The sequence below is a fragment of the Scyliorhinus canicula genome, chromosome 15 (genome assembly GCF_902713615.1).
Source record: "Scyliorhinus canicula chromosome 15, sScyCan1.1, whole genome shotgun sequence".
Classification (NCBI taxonomy): Eukaryota; Metazoa; Chordata; class Chondrichthyes; order Carcharhiniformes; family Scyliorhinidae; genus Scyliorhinus; species Scyliorhinus canicula.
Window position 1 is genome coordinate 88,131,442 of NC_052160.1, and position 13,448 is coordinate 88,144,889.

The window sequence follows — 13,448 nt, forward strand, 5'->3', positions numbered from 1 at the left end:
GAAGCGGTACCCTGTCTCTTCCCCATTGATGTATTAACATTTGTCTGTTTTTCCTTACATTTTTGTAACTTTAGAATTTTTCTCTCTACTTCTGTCCTAAAGATGTTTGGTTCTTCAGTGCCAAGTGGCCATTTTTAATCTGCTAACCTGGAACTGATAATTTATGTAACTTAATGCTTCATAGAAGGCAAACCATGATGCAGTAGTGCTTTTTCAGATCACCTGTGCGAAAAAGAAATCCTTATGCTGTTGACTTGTTATGTCCTTGCAGGGACAATGCAGGGGGAAGTATATCCTTTTGCCATCATCAGTCTGGCAAACAAAACAGATTGCCTTCAGAAGGGGGAGACTATCAAGTTCCAGCTATGCACTGTGGCCCTAACAGGACAGAAATTGGCCTACGATGCCACACCTTTACGGAGAGGCACTGTGGACTGTGTGAAAGACCAGGTGAGGCTTAATGCCAGTGTCTGGTCTAGATTGTACACAATTGCTTCAATAAGTAGACACATGAACTTTCTAGAATTCCTCCTGTGAAAATTAAATTTCAGACTTCACTTAATTGCATCTTTTCAAATATTACTGTCTCACTTTTCCTCCTCTTTCTCTCTCTTCTCCCCTGTGCACTTGTCTGAGTTGTTTAAATAAGGACAGACCAGCATTTCCTTTGTTGCATTACCTGACCTGTGACCTGGATGGTTATTGTGGGCTAGTGTGCAGCTGAGGAATCTGAATGATCATCAGGAACATGAAAATACATGCATGCTCCCTCAAGGCAATCTCATTGATATTAAAAATAAACACCTTTTTAGAGTTGAAGAAATAAACTTTAGTGGAGTTTTCACTTTTTTTAAAATAGCAATTGTTGAAAAATTACAATGAAACACATTGCTGTGAATTAGTGTGGGGAAGACACTCAATTTATTTGTTTGAGCTTCCGGTGTGGACCATGGCGTAAGTGGTCACACACGAGGCAGCTCCTGCCCAAGGTTACAGAAAAGAGCTCTTTTTTTAAAAATCAATACGGAGTGGAATTTTGGTGAAAAGACGTAGGTGAATGTTGGAGGAGTACTTTCCCCCAGGAATGGTATGTCTCTTGGTTACCAGACTTGGCAGAAACAATAAAAGATTTGGCTGAAGCTGCAGCGAAGACAAAAGCCTCTTCCAGCATGCAGGCGGGGGAAGGGCTAGCTTAAAGGCCTCAAGCTGACTTGAGGGCCTTTATTAAAGCTGAATTCTAGCAGCAGAGCGAACAACTGAAAAGATCTCGCCAAGGCCATTGAAGGAGTGGTGACGAGACTTCCGGTGGCGGCCATGGAGGAGTAGGTCGCGCATTCGGTAGCTCCCATCTGGAACCGACTCTCTGACCTTTTTCAGACGTTTCCACGGACGTTTTGGGGCAGATTGGTGAAGCGAACACTGCTAAAAGGATTCCCTCTCTGTTGTATGGATAGCTGGACCAGGAGTGGCCGGGTGAAGCGTTTAAGTCCCAGCAGACAGAAACGTGCGGAGCGGGCGCCGAGGCACAGCATGGCGGCCGGTATAGATCAGGAGCAACAGGAGTTCCTTGGGGGCTGTTTTGCTGATCTTAAAAAGGACATGCTAGCGCCGATGAAGGCATCAATAGACCAAATGATCGCAACTCAGGCAACACAAGGGAAAGCGGTTAAGGAGATGGAGAAAAAGCTATCCGACCATGAGGACGAGTTGGTTGTATTGGCCCTTAAGGTGGAGGCGCAGGATGACCTCCACAAGAAGTGGCAGGAGAAGCTGGAGGACTTAGATAACAGGTCCAGGAGACAGAACTTGAGAATTGTGGGCCTCCCTGAAGGTGTGGAGGGGTTGGATGCAGGAGCATTTGTGTCCAAGATGCTGGAGATGCTGATAGGAATGGTGGTATTCCCTCGATGCCTGGAGCTGGACGGGGCGCAAAAAGCCCTCTCGAGAAAGCCCAAGGTGAATGTACCGCCGGGGGCCATGGTGGTGAAATTTCATCGCTTCTCGGATAAGGAACTTGTCTTGCAGTGGGCAAAAAAAGAACGGAGCAGCAGGTGGGAGAACAGTGTGATACGCATCTACCAGGACCTGGGTGCGGAGCTGGCCAAGAAGCGTGCTGGATTCAACCCTCTTCAGCAAGGGTGTGAAGTTTGGGATGCTACACCCAGCGAGGCTATGGGTCACGTACAAGGAACGGCATCACTATTTTGAGACGCCGGACGAGGCGTGGTCATTCGTCAAACAAGAAAAGCTGGACTCGAATTAAAGGACACTTTGGTGGAATGCGGCGATGGGGCTGGGTAACACGGTATCGTTTCTAATATAAGATTGTGTGCAATGTTGAGTGCGTGTAAGGGCTGTGGTGGTGGCTGGAGGGTGCAGTGTTTTCGGCAAAGTTGAGATACGGAGGGGGAGGGGGCCCTGTACTTAGTGCGAATTTTCGGGAAGTTGGAGCCTTGGTTCAACAAGTGTCTCCTCCTGGGGCAATGATAGTGTCTTCTGTTTATTTTTTGTTTCGTATTACTATTCACTCACTGGGGCTGGAGAGGTAGTTTCATTGGTTTATTCACGTGGGGAGAAGGGTCCGGACAATGAGGCGACAGTCTGATCGGCGCCAGGGGCAGGAGCTGCCAGGGCCAGCATGGGTCAGCTGACTCTCTGGAGCATAGTGGGGCGTGACCAAGTGCCCAGCTGGTGCTTGGGGGGGGATGCTGCTTTGCTGACAGAGGAGGTATCAATTTCGGGGTACCAATTGAGGGTCGGGGGCGGCAGCTCCCTGTGGGGGCGCTCGAAGGGCCTGGGCTCAAGGTTGGCCAAGAAAGGGCGATGGTTAGCCGGCCGGGGGGGGGGGGGGGGGGGGGGGGGTGCGTGTGTGTTAGACACACCCCCCCCCCCCCGTCCAGGCTGATCACTGGAATGTGAGGGGTTTGAATGGGCCAGTCAAAAGAGCGCGCATGTTCGCGCATCTAAAGGGGTTAAAAGCAGACGTAGCAATGCTTGAGGAGACACATTTAAAGTTCGCAGATCACATGAGATTGGGTGGTGTTTGTGAACGTCTATGCTCCAAATTGGGATGTTGTGGAATTTATGAAACACATGCTAGGCAAAATCCCAGACTTAGAGTCACACAACCTGATCATGGGGGGGAGACTTTAATACAGTCATTGACCCCGAGCTGGACCGGTCGAAGTACAGGACAGGGAATCGGGCAACAGTGGCTAAGGAAGTGAAGGGATTTATGGAGCGGGGGGGGGGGGGGGGGGGGGGGGGGGCGCGCGCGTGGATCCCTGAAGGTTCACGCGGCCGAGAGCGAAGGAGTTCTCTTTTTCTCTCCCACGTTCATAAGGTTTATTCCCGCATAGACTTCTTTGTTTTGAGCAGGGCAATGTTCCTGGTCCTTCCCTCGTTTAAGAATGAGTGAGATCAAAGCCTGTGACATTGTTGGGGGGAGGGTTCCTTTCTCTCTGGCCCCATTAAAGGTCTCATTAGGAGTGGGCTCAATATTTCCAAAAATTTCTTAAAATTCTACCTGGTAACCATCCGGCCCCGGGGCATTACCCGATTGCATTCCCTCTATACCCTTGACAATCTCCTCCAATTCAATTGGGGCCCCCAGCCCCTCCACCAGGTCCTCTTCCACCTTTGGAAACCTCAACTGGTCCAAAAATTGTTCACCCCCCCCCCCCCCCCGGATCCAAGACCGTGTTACCCTCCTTATTCTTTATTCCCCTGATTTCCCTGGCCGCCTCCCTCTTTCGCAGTTGGTGAGCCAGCATTCTACTCGCTTTCTCCCCATACTCATAGACTGCCCCCCTTGCCTTCCTGAGCTGTGCTACTGCTTTCCCTGTGGTCAGCAGTTCAAACTCCGCCTGCAGACTCCACCGCTCCCTCAGTAGCCCCACCTTGGGGGGGCCTCCGTGTACCTCCTGTCCACTCGGAATATCTTCTCAACCAGTCTCTCCCTCTCGGCTCTTTCTCTCTTTTCCCTATGGGATCGAATTGAGATGAGTTCCCCTCTGACAATTGCCTTCAAAGCCTCCCAGACAGTTGCTGCTGCTACCTCACCCGTATAGTTTGTTTCCAGGTAATCCTGGATGTTCCTGCTAATCCGCCCGCAAACCTCTTCGTCCGCCAGCAGCCCCACAGCCACTCTCCAGAGTGGGCGCTGCCCTCTCTCCTCACTAAGCCGCAGGTCCTCCCATTACGGGGCACGGTCCGAGACTGTGATTGCTGAGTATTCTGTCCCCGCCACCTTTGGGATGGTAACCATCCGGCCCCGGGGCTTTACCCGATTGCATGCCCTCTATACATTTAAATTCTCAGTCATAAGTAGACAAACTATTTTCGCATCACCTTGCAAAACATAGTAAAGGTGTACATTGGTAACATTAACTGAGGACACTGGTAACATTGATCTATCTTCAACTAAAAGCATGAAGACTTGGTGCAGTGGTAGATTTTGAACTGTTACATTTTGGATTTTTAGATGAAACTGGATTCCTTCTGAGTCGCCTTGATGAAACTTGCTTTTCCTTCCATGACAGCTGATACTAGCTCCCACTTCCGCCTAATTACTAGCTGTTACTTGTCGCATTAATGTGTTAGCAGCTGTTAAATGGTTCTTTCTTATTACACACTTTGCTGTCTATGACCTTGGTTAGAAAACATCTTAAACCTTTAAATTAGTGCAGTATTTTTCACCCGTTGCAGCAAAACTGAGTATCTTTACCAGCCTCTGCTCTTTACCCCTGATTTCTGCTCAAATTTAGTAGACACCGCGGATCTGTGTGCCAATTACAAAACCTTCAAAATAACAGGAAACACAGACTTTTTCCTTTTATGGATGTGCCTGTTCCAGCTACACAGGAAAAGTGTGCATTGGTCACTTTGAGTATCTGTGACCACTGATTTGAATTGTGTAACTAAATATCATGTGAAATAATTGGGGTGTAAAGGTTTCTATATTCGTCTAAAAATGCACCCAGACAGTTCCATATCTAAGTTCCTGATCTTCGGAAATCTGACTAGGTGCTTCCATCTGGAAAATTAGGGGTTTCAAGTCGCTGTGCCCTAGTTGGTGACAAATATGTGGAAGTAGATTTTTCCAAACAATGCTGCTCAGTCAGAATTAGTGTCTACTACAGTTTACCTGAGCATCAAGATTAATGTAGTATTAAGATTTGATTATTTAAAGTTTAAATGTTGCTATTGTTTTATTGAATTGTAGATTTTCAGTACAAAGGGAATGTCTTGCCATTTTCTTCTACTGATATGAACAAATACTACCCATTTTACATTTCTACTTTAAAATTTATATTGAACTGGGCAGCATGTGGCACAGTAATTAGCACTGGGCACTGAGGACCCGGGTTCGAATCCCAGCCCTGGGTCACAGTCCGTGTGGCGTTTGCACATTCTCCCCGTGTCTGCATGGGTTTCACCCCCACAACCCAAAGATGTGCAGGTTAGGTGGATTGGCCGTGCTAAATTGCCCCTTAATTGGGGGAAAAAATAAATGGGTACTCAAAAAAAATGTTTTTATTTTATATTGAACGGAGTTTGATAATACTCGGAAGAAAATGGGCAAATGAAAATTATAGTTTCAGACTTTTTTGTTCTGTGAATCGCGAAAAGACTTAACCCTATTGTAGCAATGACATTGAGCATGTAATCGGAAAGCTAATTTATTTCACTAAAAACTGGCTTTCTAGTGCTGTTATAAAATCAAAATACCATCAATTCCCTTGCTTTCGCTTTCTCTTTCTCCCACCTCAATCCACCGCCACCGCCTTCAAAATGTGAGTTGTTTAATCTAGTTCCACTTCAGATGCACCCAAAGGTATTGTGCAGCACCCTGAAATGACCATTGCTGGGCATTTGGGTTTTTCAGCTCCCTCCTCCGTGTGGTCAGAATTTATGTCCGTTACACCCTCCGGAGGTTGGCATAGAATTTGACAATTAACACCTTTTTTATTCTGTGCAATTCCATAATTTGGAAAATATTTTATTTGACCAGCATAAGTTTGTAATTTGTGTAAGAGACTGCAGACTGACTTTTTTAAAACCTTGACTTACTCCCTGCATTCCAAATGAGGGATTACTTATGTAGTGTTTTTTTTTTAATGGCTACTTTATAACGAGAGCATGTGAGCACTTAATGATTATTTTAGAATTCTAAAACAGTTTGATGACTTGACTTCATTTTTGTAAAATTGCAGTAAGGTTTTTCCAGTATGACCGAGCCCAGAGCAGCAAGCACTGCAGTAATGGTTTCCATGGCAATCTACTATTGGTACTGCATTTTTGAAAAGGGTGTATCGGGGTGTATAAGATTACACTCGATCTGTGTCGTGCTAATTTGACTCCTTCACCATTGCCAACCAGCACATACCATTCCAAGATTTATTCATTTTTTTTCATTGACCTATGAACAAATACATTATACATTTCAGTATAAATTTTGAAATAGAACTGAGTTTGCTAATTGGCAAATCAAAATGTGAATTGAGACTGTTGTAACGATGAAGTAGAGATTGTAAAAACAAAACTAATTTATTTCACTAATATAAGTTCATAACTGGCTTTCTTAGCTTTAGAGTACTTTTCTAACATTTAAAATGTTATTCAATCCAAATGCCACCATTCCCTCACTTTTCTATTGCCTATTGTGGTTATTCCATGATTGCATATGATTCCCACGATCTTGACTTTGTGTTTTCCTAGTTTGGCTTTATTAACTATGAAGTTGGTGATGGTAAAAAGTTATTCTTCCGTGTGAATGAAGTACTGGATGGTGTGGAGTTGCAACCTGGAGACGAGGTGGAGTTCTCAGTTATCTTAAACCAACGTACAGGAAAATGCAGTGCCTGCAATGTATTTCGTGTCAGGTAAGCTTCTGGTGTGCACAAATAACTTATTACACAGGAAGGGGGGGGGAGAAAGAGTACTTGAACATCTAAATGGAATACTGTCAAATTATCCAGAGTGGGAAGCCATTTAAATTACTTACATTATTACAGGAGTCGATATGTTCACTGATTCTTCAGCTAAAATTCATCAGCAGGGCTGTGGTTTTGTTGTTTTCAAAGTGTTCAGCTTTGTTTTATTATTTTTTGGTAGAGCTGTTATCTGATCAAAATTTGAACATATCTGAGCAGAATGTAATTATTCTAATTTTTGTATTCCTTACTGCTTGAAATCCTTCCACTGTCCTTGCATAAAGTGTATTAAAAAAGAAACAATATTTACCAACTCATCAAATCATTGACTTCATTAATTTGAAGGGTGGCATAACTTAGCACTGCTACCTCACAGCACCAAGGAGCTGGGTTCAATTCCAGCCTTGGTTGACGGTCTGTGTGGAGTTTTCCCATTCTCCCCATGTCTGTGTGCATTTCCCGTGGTTTCCTTCCACCGCCCAAAGATCTGACGGGTAGGTAGGTGGATCGGCCATGATAAATTGCCCTTCATGTCCAAAAGGTTAGGTGGAGTAATGGGACACAGTATTGGGCCTAGGTAGGGTGGACATTCGGAGAGTTGGTGCAGACTTGATGGGCCAAATGGCCTCCTGCACTGTAAGGATCCTATGATTTGGATTGTAGTTAAATTCAGAAATAAATTACATTGCATTGTGTTCTCAAGGTTGTTGTACCTTCATATGGCCTCACTGTTTCTGGTGTGTACGACATTGCAAGGTGCTTTGCGTTCCCAAGCATGGTTATGTCCAGTGTGGTGGGAGCAATGTACATTTTCTTTGTTGCATAGACTGTCAAGGTCAATATATATACACAACATTTTGCTTCAACAATCTACCTAACACAATGGATATCTAATGAGTAGCAGATATTTGAGTGGAATACTGTTGAGCATAGTCAGATCACTTTAATTTGGTTGGCTGCTTGCTTTGGGAATATTAAAGCATCAATACCTTGCAATGGTGAGAATGCGGTGTGTCACCGCTGAATCAAACCCCACTCATGAAACCTTAGACAAGTCGGTATTGAGGGACTGCTGCACTACAGAGATGCTGTCTTTGCAAAGAGACCTAAGCCAAAGTTCCATTGACACCATAAAGATAAAGCACAAAAAGCTTCATTTGAAGTACTAATTTGCCTCTTAATTTATCCAGGTAGGACCCCACCCAGAAGGCATGTCGAGTTTTGAAGATTAGCGAGAAGAATTCCAGGCCCTAATTGCTTTTCAATAGATGCTTACCTTCTACCAAAAATGTACTTTAAAATTGTGCACAGTGATTTTTAGTATATAGTAAATTCACTAGATGAATTGTTTATATTTCTCCTTGCAGTGAGGGCGTTCGGCCTGTGGCAGCTCCACGTCCTGATCGTTTAGTACATCGTCTAAAGAGCATCACATTGGATGACGCAAGCGCTCCAAAACTGGTCGTGCTTCGCCAACCAAAGGGACCTGATAACACAAAGGTAAATGCTATCGTATCGTGCTGAGAAATTGATTTTAAATCGATTGTCAAGTGGTACATGAGTAATTATATGTTGAAACACTTAGAATAATTAACTATCTCCTAATGTTAATTTGGATAGTTTGGGAATGAAGATTCCAAACAGGCTTGGCTGTGCATCTTTGACAAAACATTGCAATTTATATCAAATATATAATTTCTTAATTAAAATCTTTTAGAAAAATGCAACCATGTTTTCAGGTGCAAGAGTCCTGAGAAATTGATTTCTGCTGTAGATTTATTGTAGACTTGCGTTTTAAAATGCATATGCCAGAGCTGTCTTTCAGACTTTATTCCGATTGACAACAAACCTGCAGTTTGCACGTCAGTTTTAAATGTCCTGGCTTTTCAAACCATGCTGAGTGTGGCCCAGTATAGACAGGGACTCTCACTGCAATAAAGTTTCACAACTGCATGCACCTCATTTCATAGAATTTGTAGCGCAGAAGAAGGCTATTCAGCCCATTTGTATCGCCCTACTTTGTTGAAAGCTCAGATTGCAAAAGGAATGGAAAATAAAAGTAGGGATGTTTTTCTATAGTTGGTGAGACCATATTTAGACGACTGTGTACAGTTTTAGTCTCCTAATTTAAACTACATAAATGTTAGAATCTGTTCACAGAAGAGTCACTCGACTGATAACTGGGCTGGGGGTGGGTTCATCCAAAGGCTCGATAGGTTGGTACTGTATCCATTGGAGTTTAGAAGATTGAGAGTTGATATTGAGCCATAAGATGCTGAGACTTCACTGGGTGAATGCAGGAATGATATTTTCCCTTGAGCAAGACTATAACTAGAGGTCTCCATTAGAGACTGAGATGCCAACAAGATTTTTAAGGGTTATGAATCTTCGGAACTCCTTCCCCAGAGATTAGTGGAAGCAGAGTCATGTGAGTGAACTGATGTACAAAAGTATACAGAAAGTAGATTTCAGATTCAGTTCAATAGTTCTTAGTGGTGTGTCCAGACTGACTGCCAAGGACATGTCAGTTGCGTTTGGTTTTGACCTTGTCTAATGCTCATGAGTCTGCTTCTGTTCTCTTTCTCCACCAAGCCTGGGGATACTGTTTCAGTTATTGCAAAGACTGAAATTTTCTCATCTCATCTGAGGGTTTAGCTGTTGTTTTCTCCAAGTTTATTGAGGGAAGTTGATTTTTAAAATTAATTCTCCTCTGACTGAAGTGTAGTAGCATTATTTTGATCTGTCCCACTCGCCTTTCTTTTTGAGCATCCTTTCGTCTATTTCCTCCCTGGCCTGAGAAGGTGGTGGTGAGACCATAACAGATAGGAGCAGAATTAAGTAACTTTGCCCATCGGGTCTGCTCTGCAGTTTGATCATTGCTGGTATGTTTCTCCTTCCTTCTACCCATAACCCCGGATTCCCCCATATTAACCAAGAAATCCTCTTATTAATCAAAAACACCAGATTTGTGCTCGAGATGCTGTTACCTACAGGGCTGGATGGTGAAATCAGACAGGTAGTTGTTTCTTAGACCATCAAGACTAGGAGCAGGCAACTTAGCTTCTTGAGCCTGCTCTGCAGTTCAATATGATCAATTATAAATCTAACTCCCTGTCCAAGCATCCACCAGACTTTGGGGTAGCGAATTCTACAGATTCTCAATTCTTTGGGAGAAATACCTCCCCTCGGTTTTAAATTTGCTACCCCTTGTCCTGAGACTATGACCTCATTCTAGAATGCCTCAAGAGGGAAGTATCTACTCCACTTCTCCTTTATCCATACTTTTTAATCACTATGTATACCTCAATTTGATCTCCTCATTCGTTTAAACCGGAGAGAGTACAGGCCTAAGCTGCTCAATGTCTCTGCATCCCACAAACCCCCTCGCTCTGGAAGCGTCCCACAAACCCCCTCGCTCTGGAAGCATCCCAGAAACCCCCTCGCTCTGGAAGCGTCCCACAAACCCCCTCGCTCTGGAAGCGATCTAGTGAACCACCTCTGAACTGCCTACAATGCTACTACATCTTTCTTCATGGGGACCAAAACTGCACAAGCAGATGTGGTCTCACCAATGCCATATATAGTTGCAATAGTACTTCTTTACCTTTTTATATGCTATTCCTTTAGCTATAAATGCCAACATTCCATTTTTCTTTATTATCTGCATGCTAGTTTTCTGCAACTCATTCACAAGGACATCCAGATCCCTCTGCACCAGAGCATCCTGAAGCCTCTCCCCATTTAGATAAAGTGCCTTCCTATTTTTCTGACCAGAACACATGACCTTGCACTTATCCATGTTAATCTCCATTTGCCACATTTTGGCCCACTCTTCGAGCCTATCTATATCTATTTGTATCATTCTTATTTCCTCATTGCAACTTCCTTTCCCACCTATTTCAGTATTAACTGCAAATTTGGCTATCAAAGCCTTCTATCCCTGTATCTAAGTCTTCAATATAGTTTGTAAATAGTTGGGGCCCAAGGACCGAACACTGGCACCCTACTAGTTACATCCTGCCATCCAGAAAAAGACCCATTTATCCTGACTCGTCTCCTGTCCATCAACCGGTCTTCTATCCAAGCTAATAAATTATTCTAACCCTATGCCTGGTGGGGGGCGAGGGTTCCACGATTTTAACCCAGTGGAATGCCTGGTGGAAAGCAGACAAAATGTATTGCACATATTTTCTAGGCAGCAGGGGCACCAGGTTAGAATTGGCAAAAACAGATTTCCATCTTTGCCAATTTATGATCATCTGTTGTTTCAAAAAAACTGCTAGTTTTTCATTAAAACAAGAATCCCCCAGCAGCTGGGAGTCCTGTAGAAAGATTAGTCTAGAGTATACTTCTGTTTCTAAGAGAAATAAAACCCTGAATTTTATTTAATGCACAGATCCCACACTTAATGCTGAAAAATAGCCTTTTGTGGTTTTTGAGAATTTAATTAAATATGACTTGATGGCTTTTTCAACAACCATAGCATATGATGTACTGAGCATACCTACTGTAGGTTTGACCCCTTGGTACTGAATCCCCACAGGGTTTTGGGGTTTTGGGGGGGGGGGGGGGGGGGGGGGGGGCGGCACCCATGATTGGCTGCTGTGTCCTTAGCTGAGGAAGAGATTTTTTTAAGTTCCTCTTCCTGACTGTCTCCCTGTTTCATGGCCTGCCAGCAGTCAACACCTGGAATTACATTATCATTGTTATTTAAGTGGTTGGTGATCTGTATCTGCCCCCTGTGGAACCACTGGAGAGCTGGATATTGGGGAGCTACCAGGCCTCTTGTGTCAATTCAGTGATGCAGTGTTTACTGTCTACACAGCACAGTTGGGTTGTTGCTGTTAATCAAATTTACTGTTGCTTATTTGACTTGCAAATGAAGGTTGACAGATATTCAAGATGAGCATAAAACTTGCAGCTGTGAAGAATATAACTCCTGAGTTTTATTATATTGACTTTGGGCCAACTCTGCAGTTTTCTAACCAATGAAAATGTTTAATTCTGAGGACCCACTATCAGCTTGTTTCTGATGTATCCAGTTTGCTAACCATTAACCATTTGTTTTACTTGCAGGGATTCACTGCAGAGAGAAAGATTCGTCAAGCTGGAGTCATCGATTGATTTCTTTTCTCTTCCCCCAGCAAGCACATTACCCAATGCAGTATCTTCGGGGAGGGGAGGGTTTACGCAAGATTAGTCTGCCTCCACTACCCTCTGTTTCCCAGTCCAAAATGGAACACAGTTTATCTATTTTCAAGCAAATCTTCAGTTCTACCACTTGTCTGTGCTTTTATCAAAAGCTTAAAAAAAATACAAAATGAAGCAAAAACAAAAAAAATACAAAAAAAAAAGGTAACGCACAGGCTCGGGGCAGTGAATGAGCAGGAAGCCTTATAGTTTCTCAACCTTATAGGAGCTTGATTTAAACTCAGACAGCATCTCACATCAGTGCTAATTTGAAATTTGTAAGTTTATTTGCCTTTATATGTTAGAAAGAAAATCTGAAAAAAGCTATACAACTGAAACACTTGAGTGCCATGAGTGCTGGCTTTCATTAAACCTTTCAGTACAAGTTTGTTGATGCTGTGGAGCACTGCAGCCTTGGAACACTTTTTTTTTCCCTATTCCAGAAACTAACAGATTTGTGCCTAAAAAAATAAATATCACTGTTATTCCCACAAAGGGCACCCTGTGTAATGCCGAATGAAAAAGAGAACGGCTGACTTTTTTTTTAAGTATATTAATGCATCAAGGTGGAAATGTTAATTGTTGGTACTGTATATATGCCTTTTGCATAGAAACAGGGAGACTAGTTGATATCAAGCGTTAGTAATCAAATAACTGGTCTGTGTTACTATACCAAATAAGATCAGGAATTTAATTGATGTTGATGTGGGACAGAGGCAGTACCCTGTTTCTGTTTCGCCTCTGCTCACAGTTTGGGGTTTGTCTAAACTGGGAGATTGCTTTGTTCTTGTAAGAAGGAAACTAAAACACCTGGCTTTCTCCTGTGTCCCTGTTAATGGTCATGAAAAAGAAACTACAATAAAACGTTTTACCATAAATTCTGAAATCTCAAATTGACTTTGTCTACCTACATCACTGGACATGAAATTCACTGCCTGAGCTTAAATGGTTGATTTGGTAACTTTAAGGCACAGCACGTGCAAATGAAGCACAAGTAAGAACTTTGCAGCTGAAATTGCAGAGAATTTGCATAAATAGGCTCTGTGTGTTTGTGTGTGTGTGGCCTGTCAGCCCTGGTACCGGGAGGCCTGGAGAGATGCTCTGGAAAGAACACCTGCCTTGCCACCATCCTTTAAGTGCTGCTTGATACTTCCTGATATGAAGCCCTACAATTTTGGGGTGGAGGAACGGATAAAGAGAAAAAAGCAGGCGCTTCCATTGATTTTTTTTTTCCGTGGTACAGTGGTTAACACTGTTGCCTCATAGCACCGAAGACCCGGCCTGGGTCACTGTCCGTGTGGAGTTTGCACATTCTCCCCACAT

The 13,448-nt window shown here is 43.4% G+C and overlaps 1 protein-coding gene across 9 annotated transcripts in view; it reads left to right on the forward strand.

The window, feature by feature from the left end:
• The window catches only part of csde1 (cold shock domain containing E1, RNA-binding), a 129,914-nt gene extending 116,911 nt beyond the window's left edge, over positions 1-13,003 (forward strand). For all 9 annotated transcript variants that reach the window (XM_038819946.1, XM_038819940.1, XM_038819942.1 and 6 more), the window contains 4 exons: positions 272-450; positions 6,721-6,884; positions 8,303-8,435; positions 12,012-13,003. In XM_038819946.1, coding sequence (XP_038675874.1) covers positions 272-450; positions 6,721-6,884; positions 8,303-8,435; positions 12,012-12,059 — 524 coding nt within the window. In that variant the 3' untranslated portion in view covers positions 12,060-13,003. The remainder of the gene's footprint in view (positions 1-271; positions 451-6,720; positions 6,885-8,302; positions 8,436-12,011) is intronic.
• The last annotated feature ends 445 nt before the right edge of the window (positions 13,004-13,448 follow it).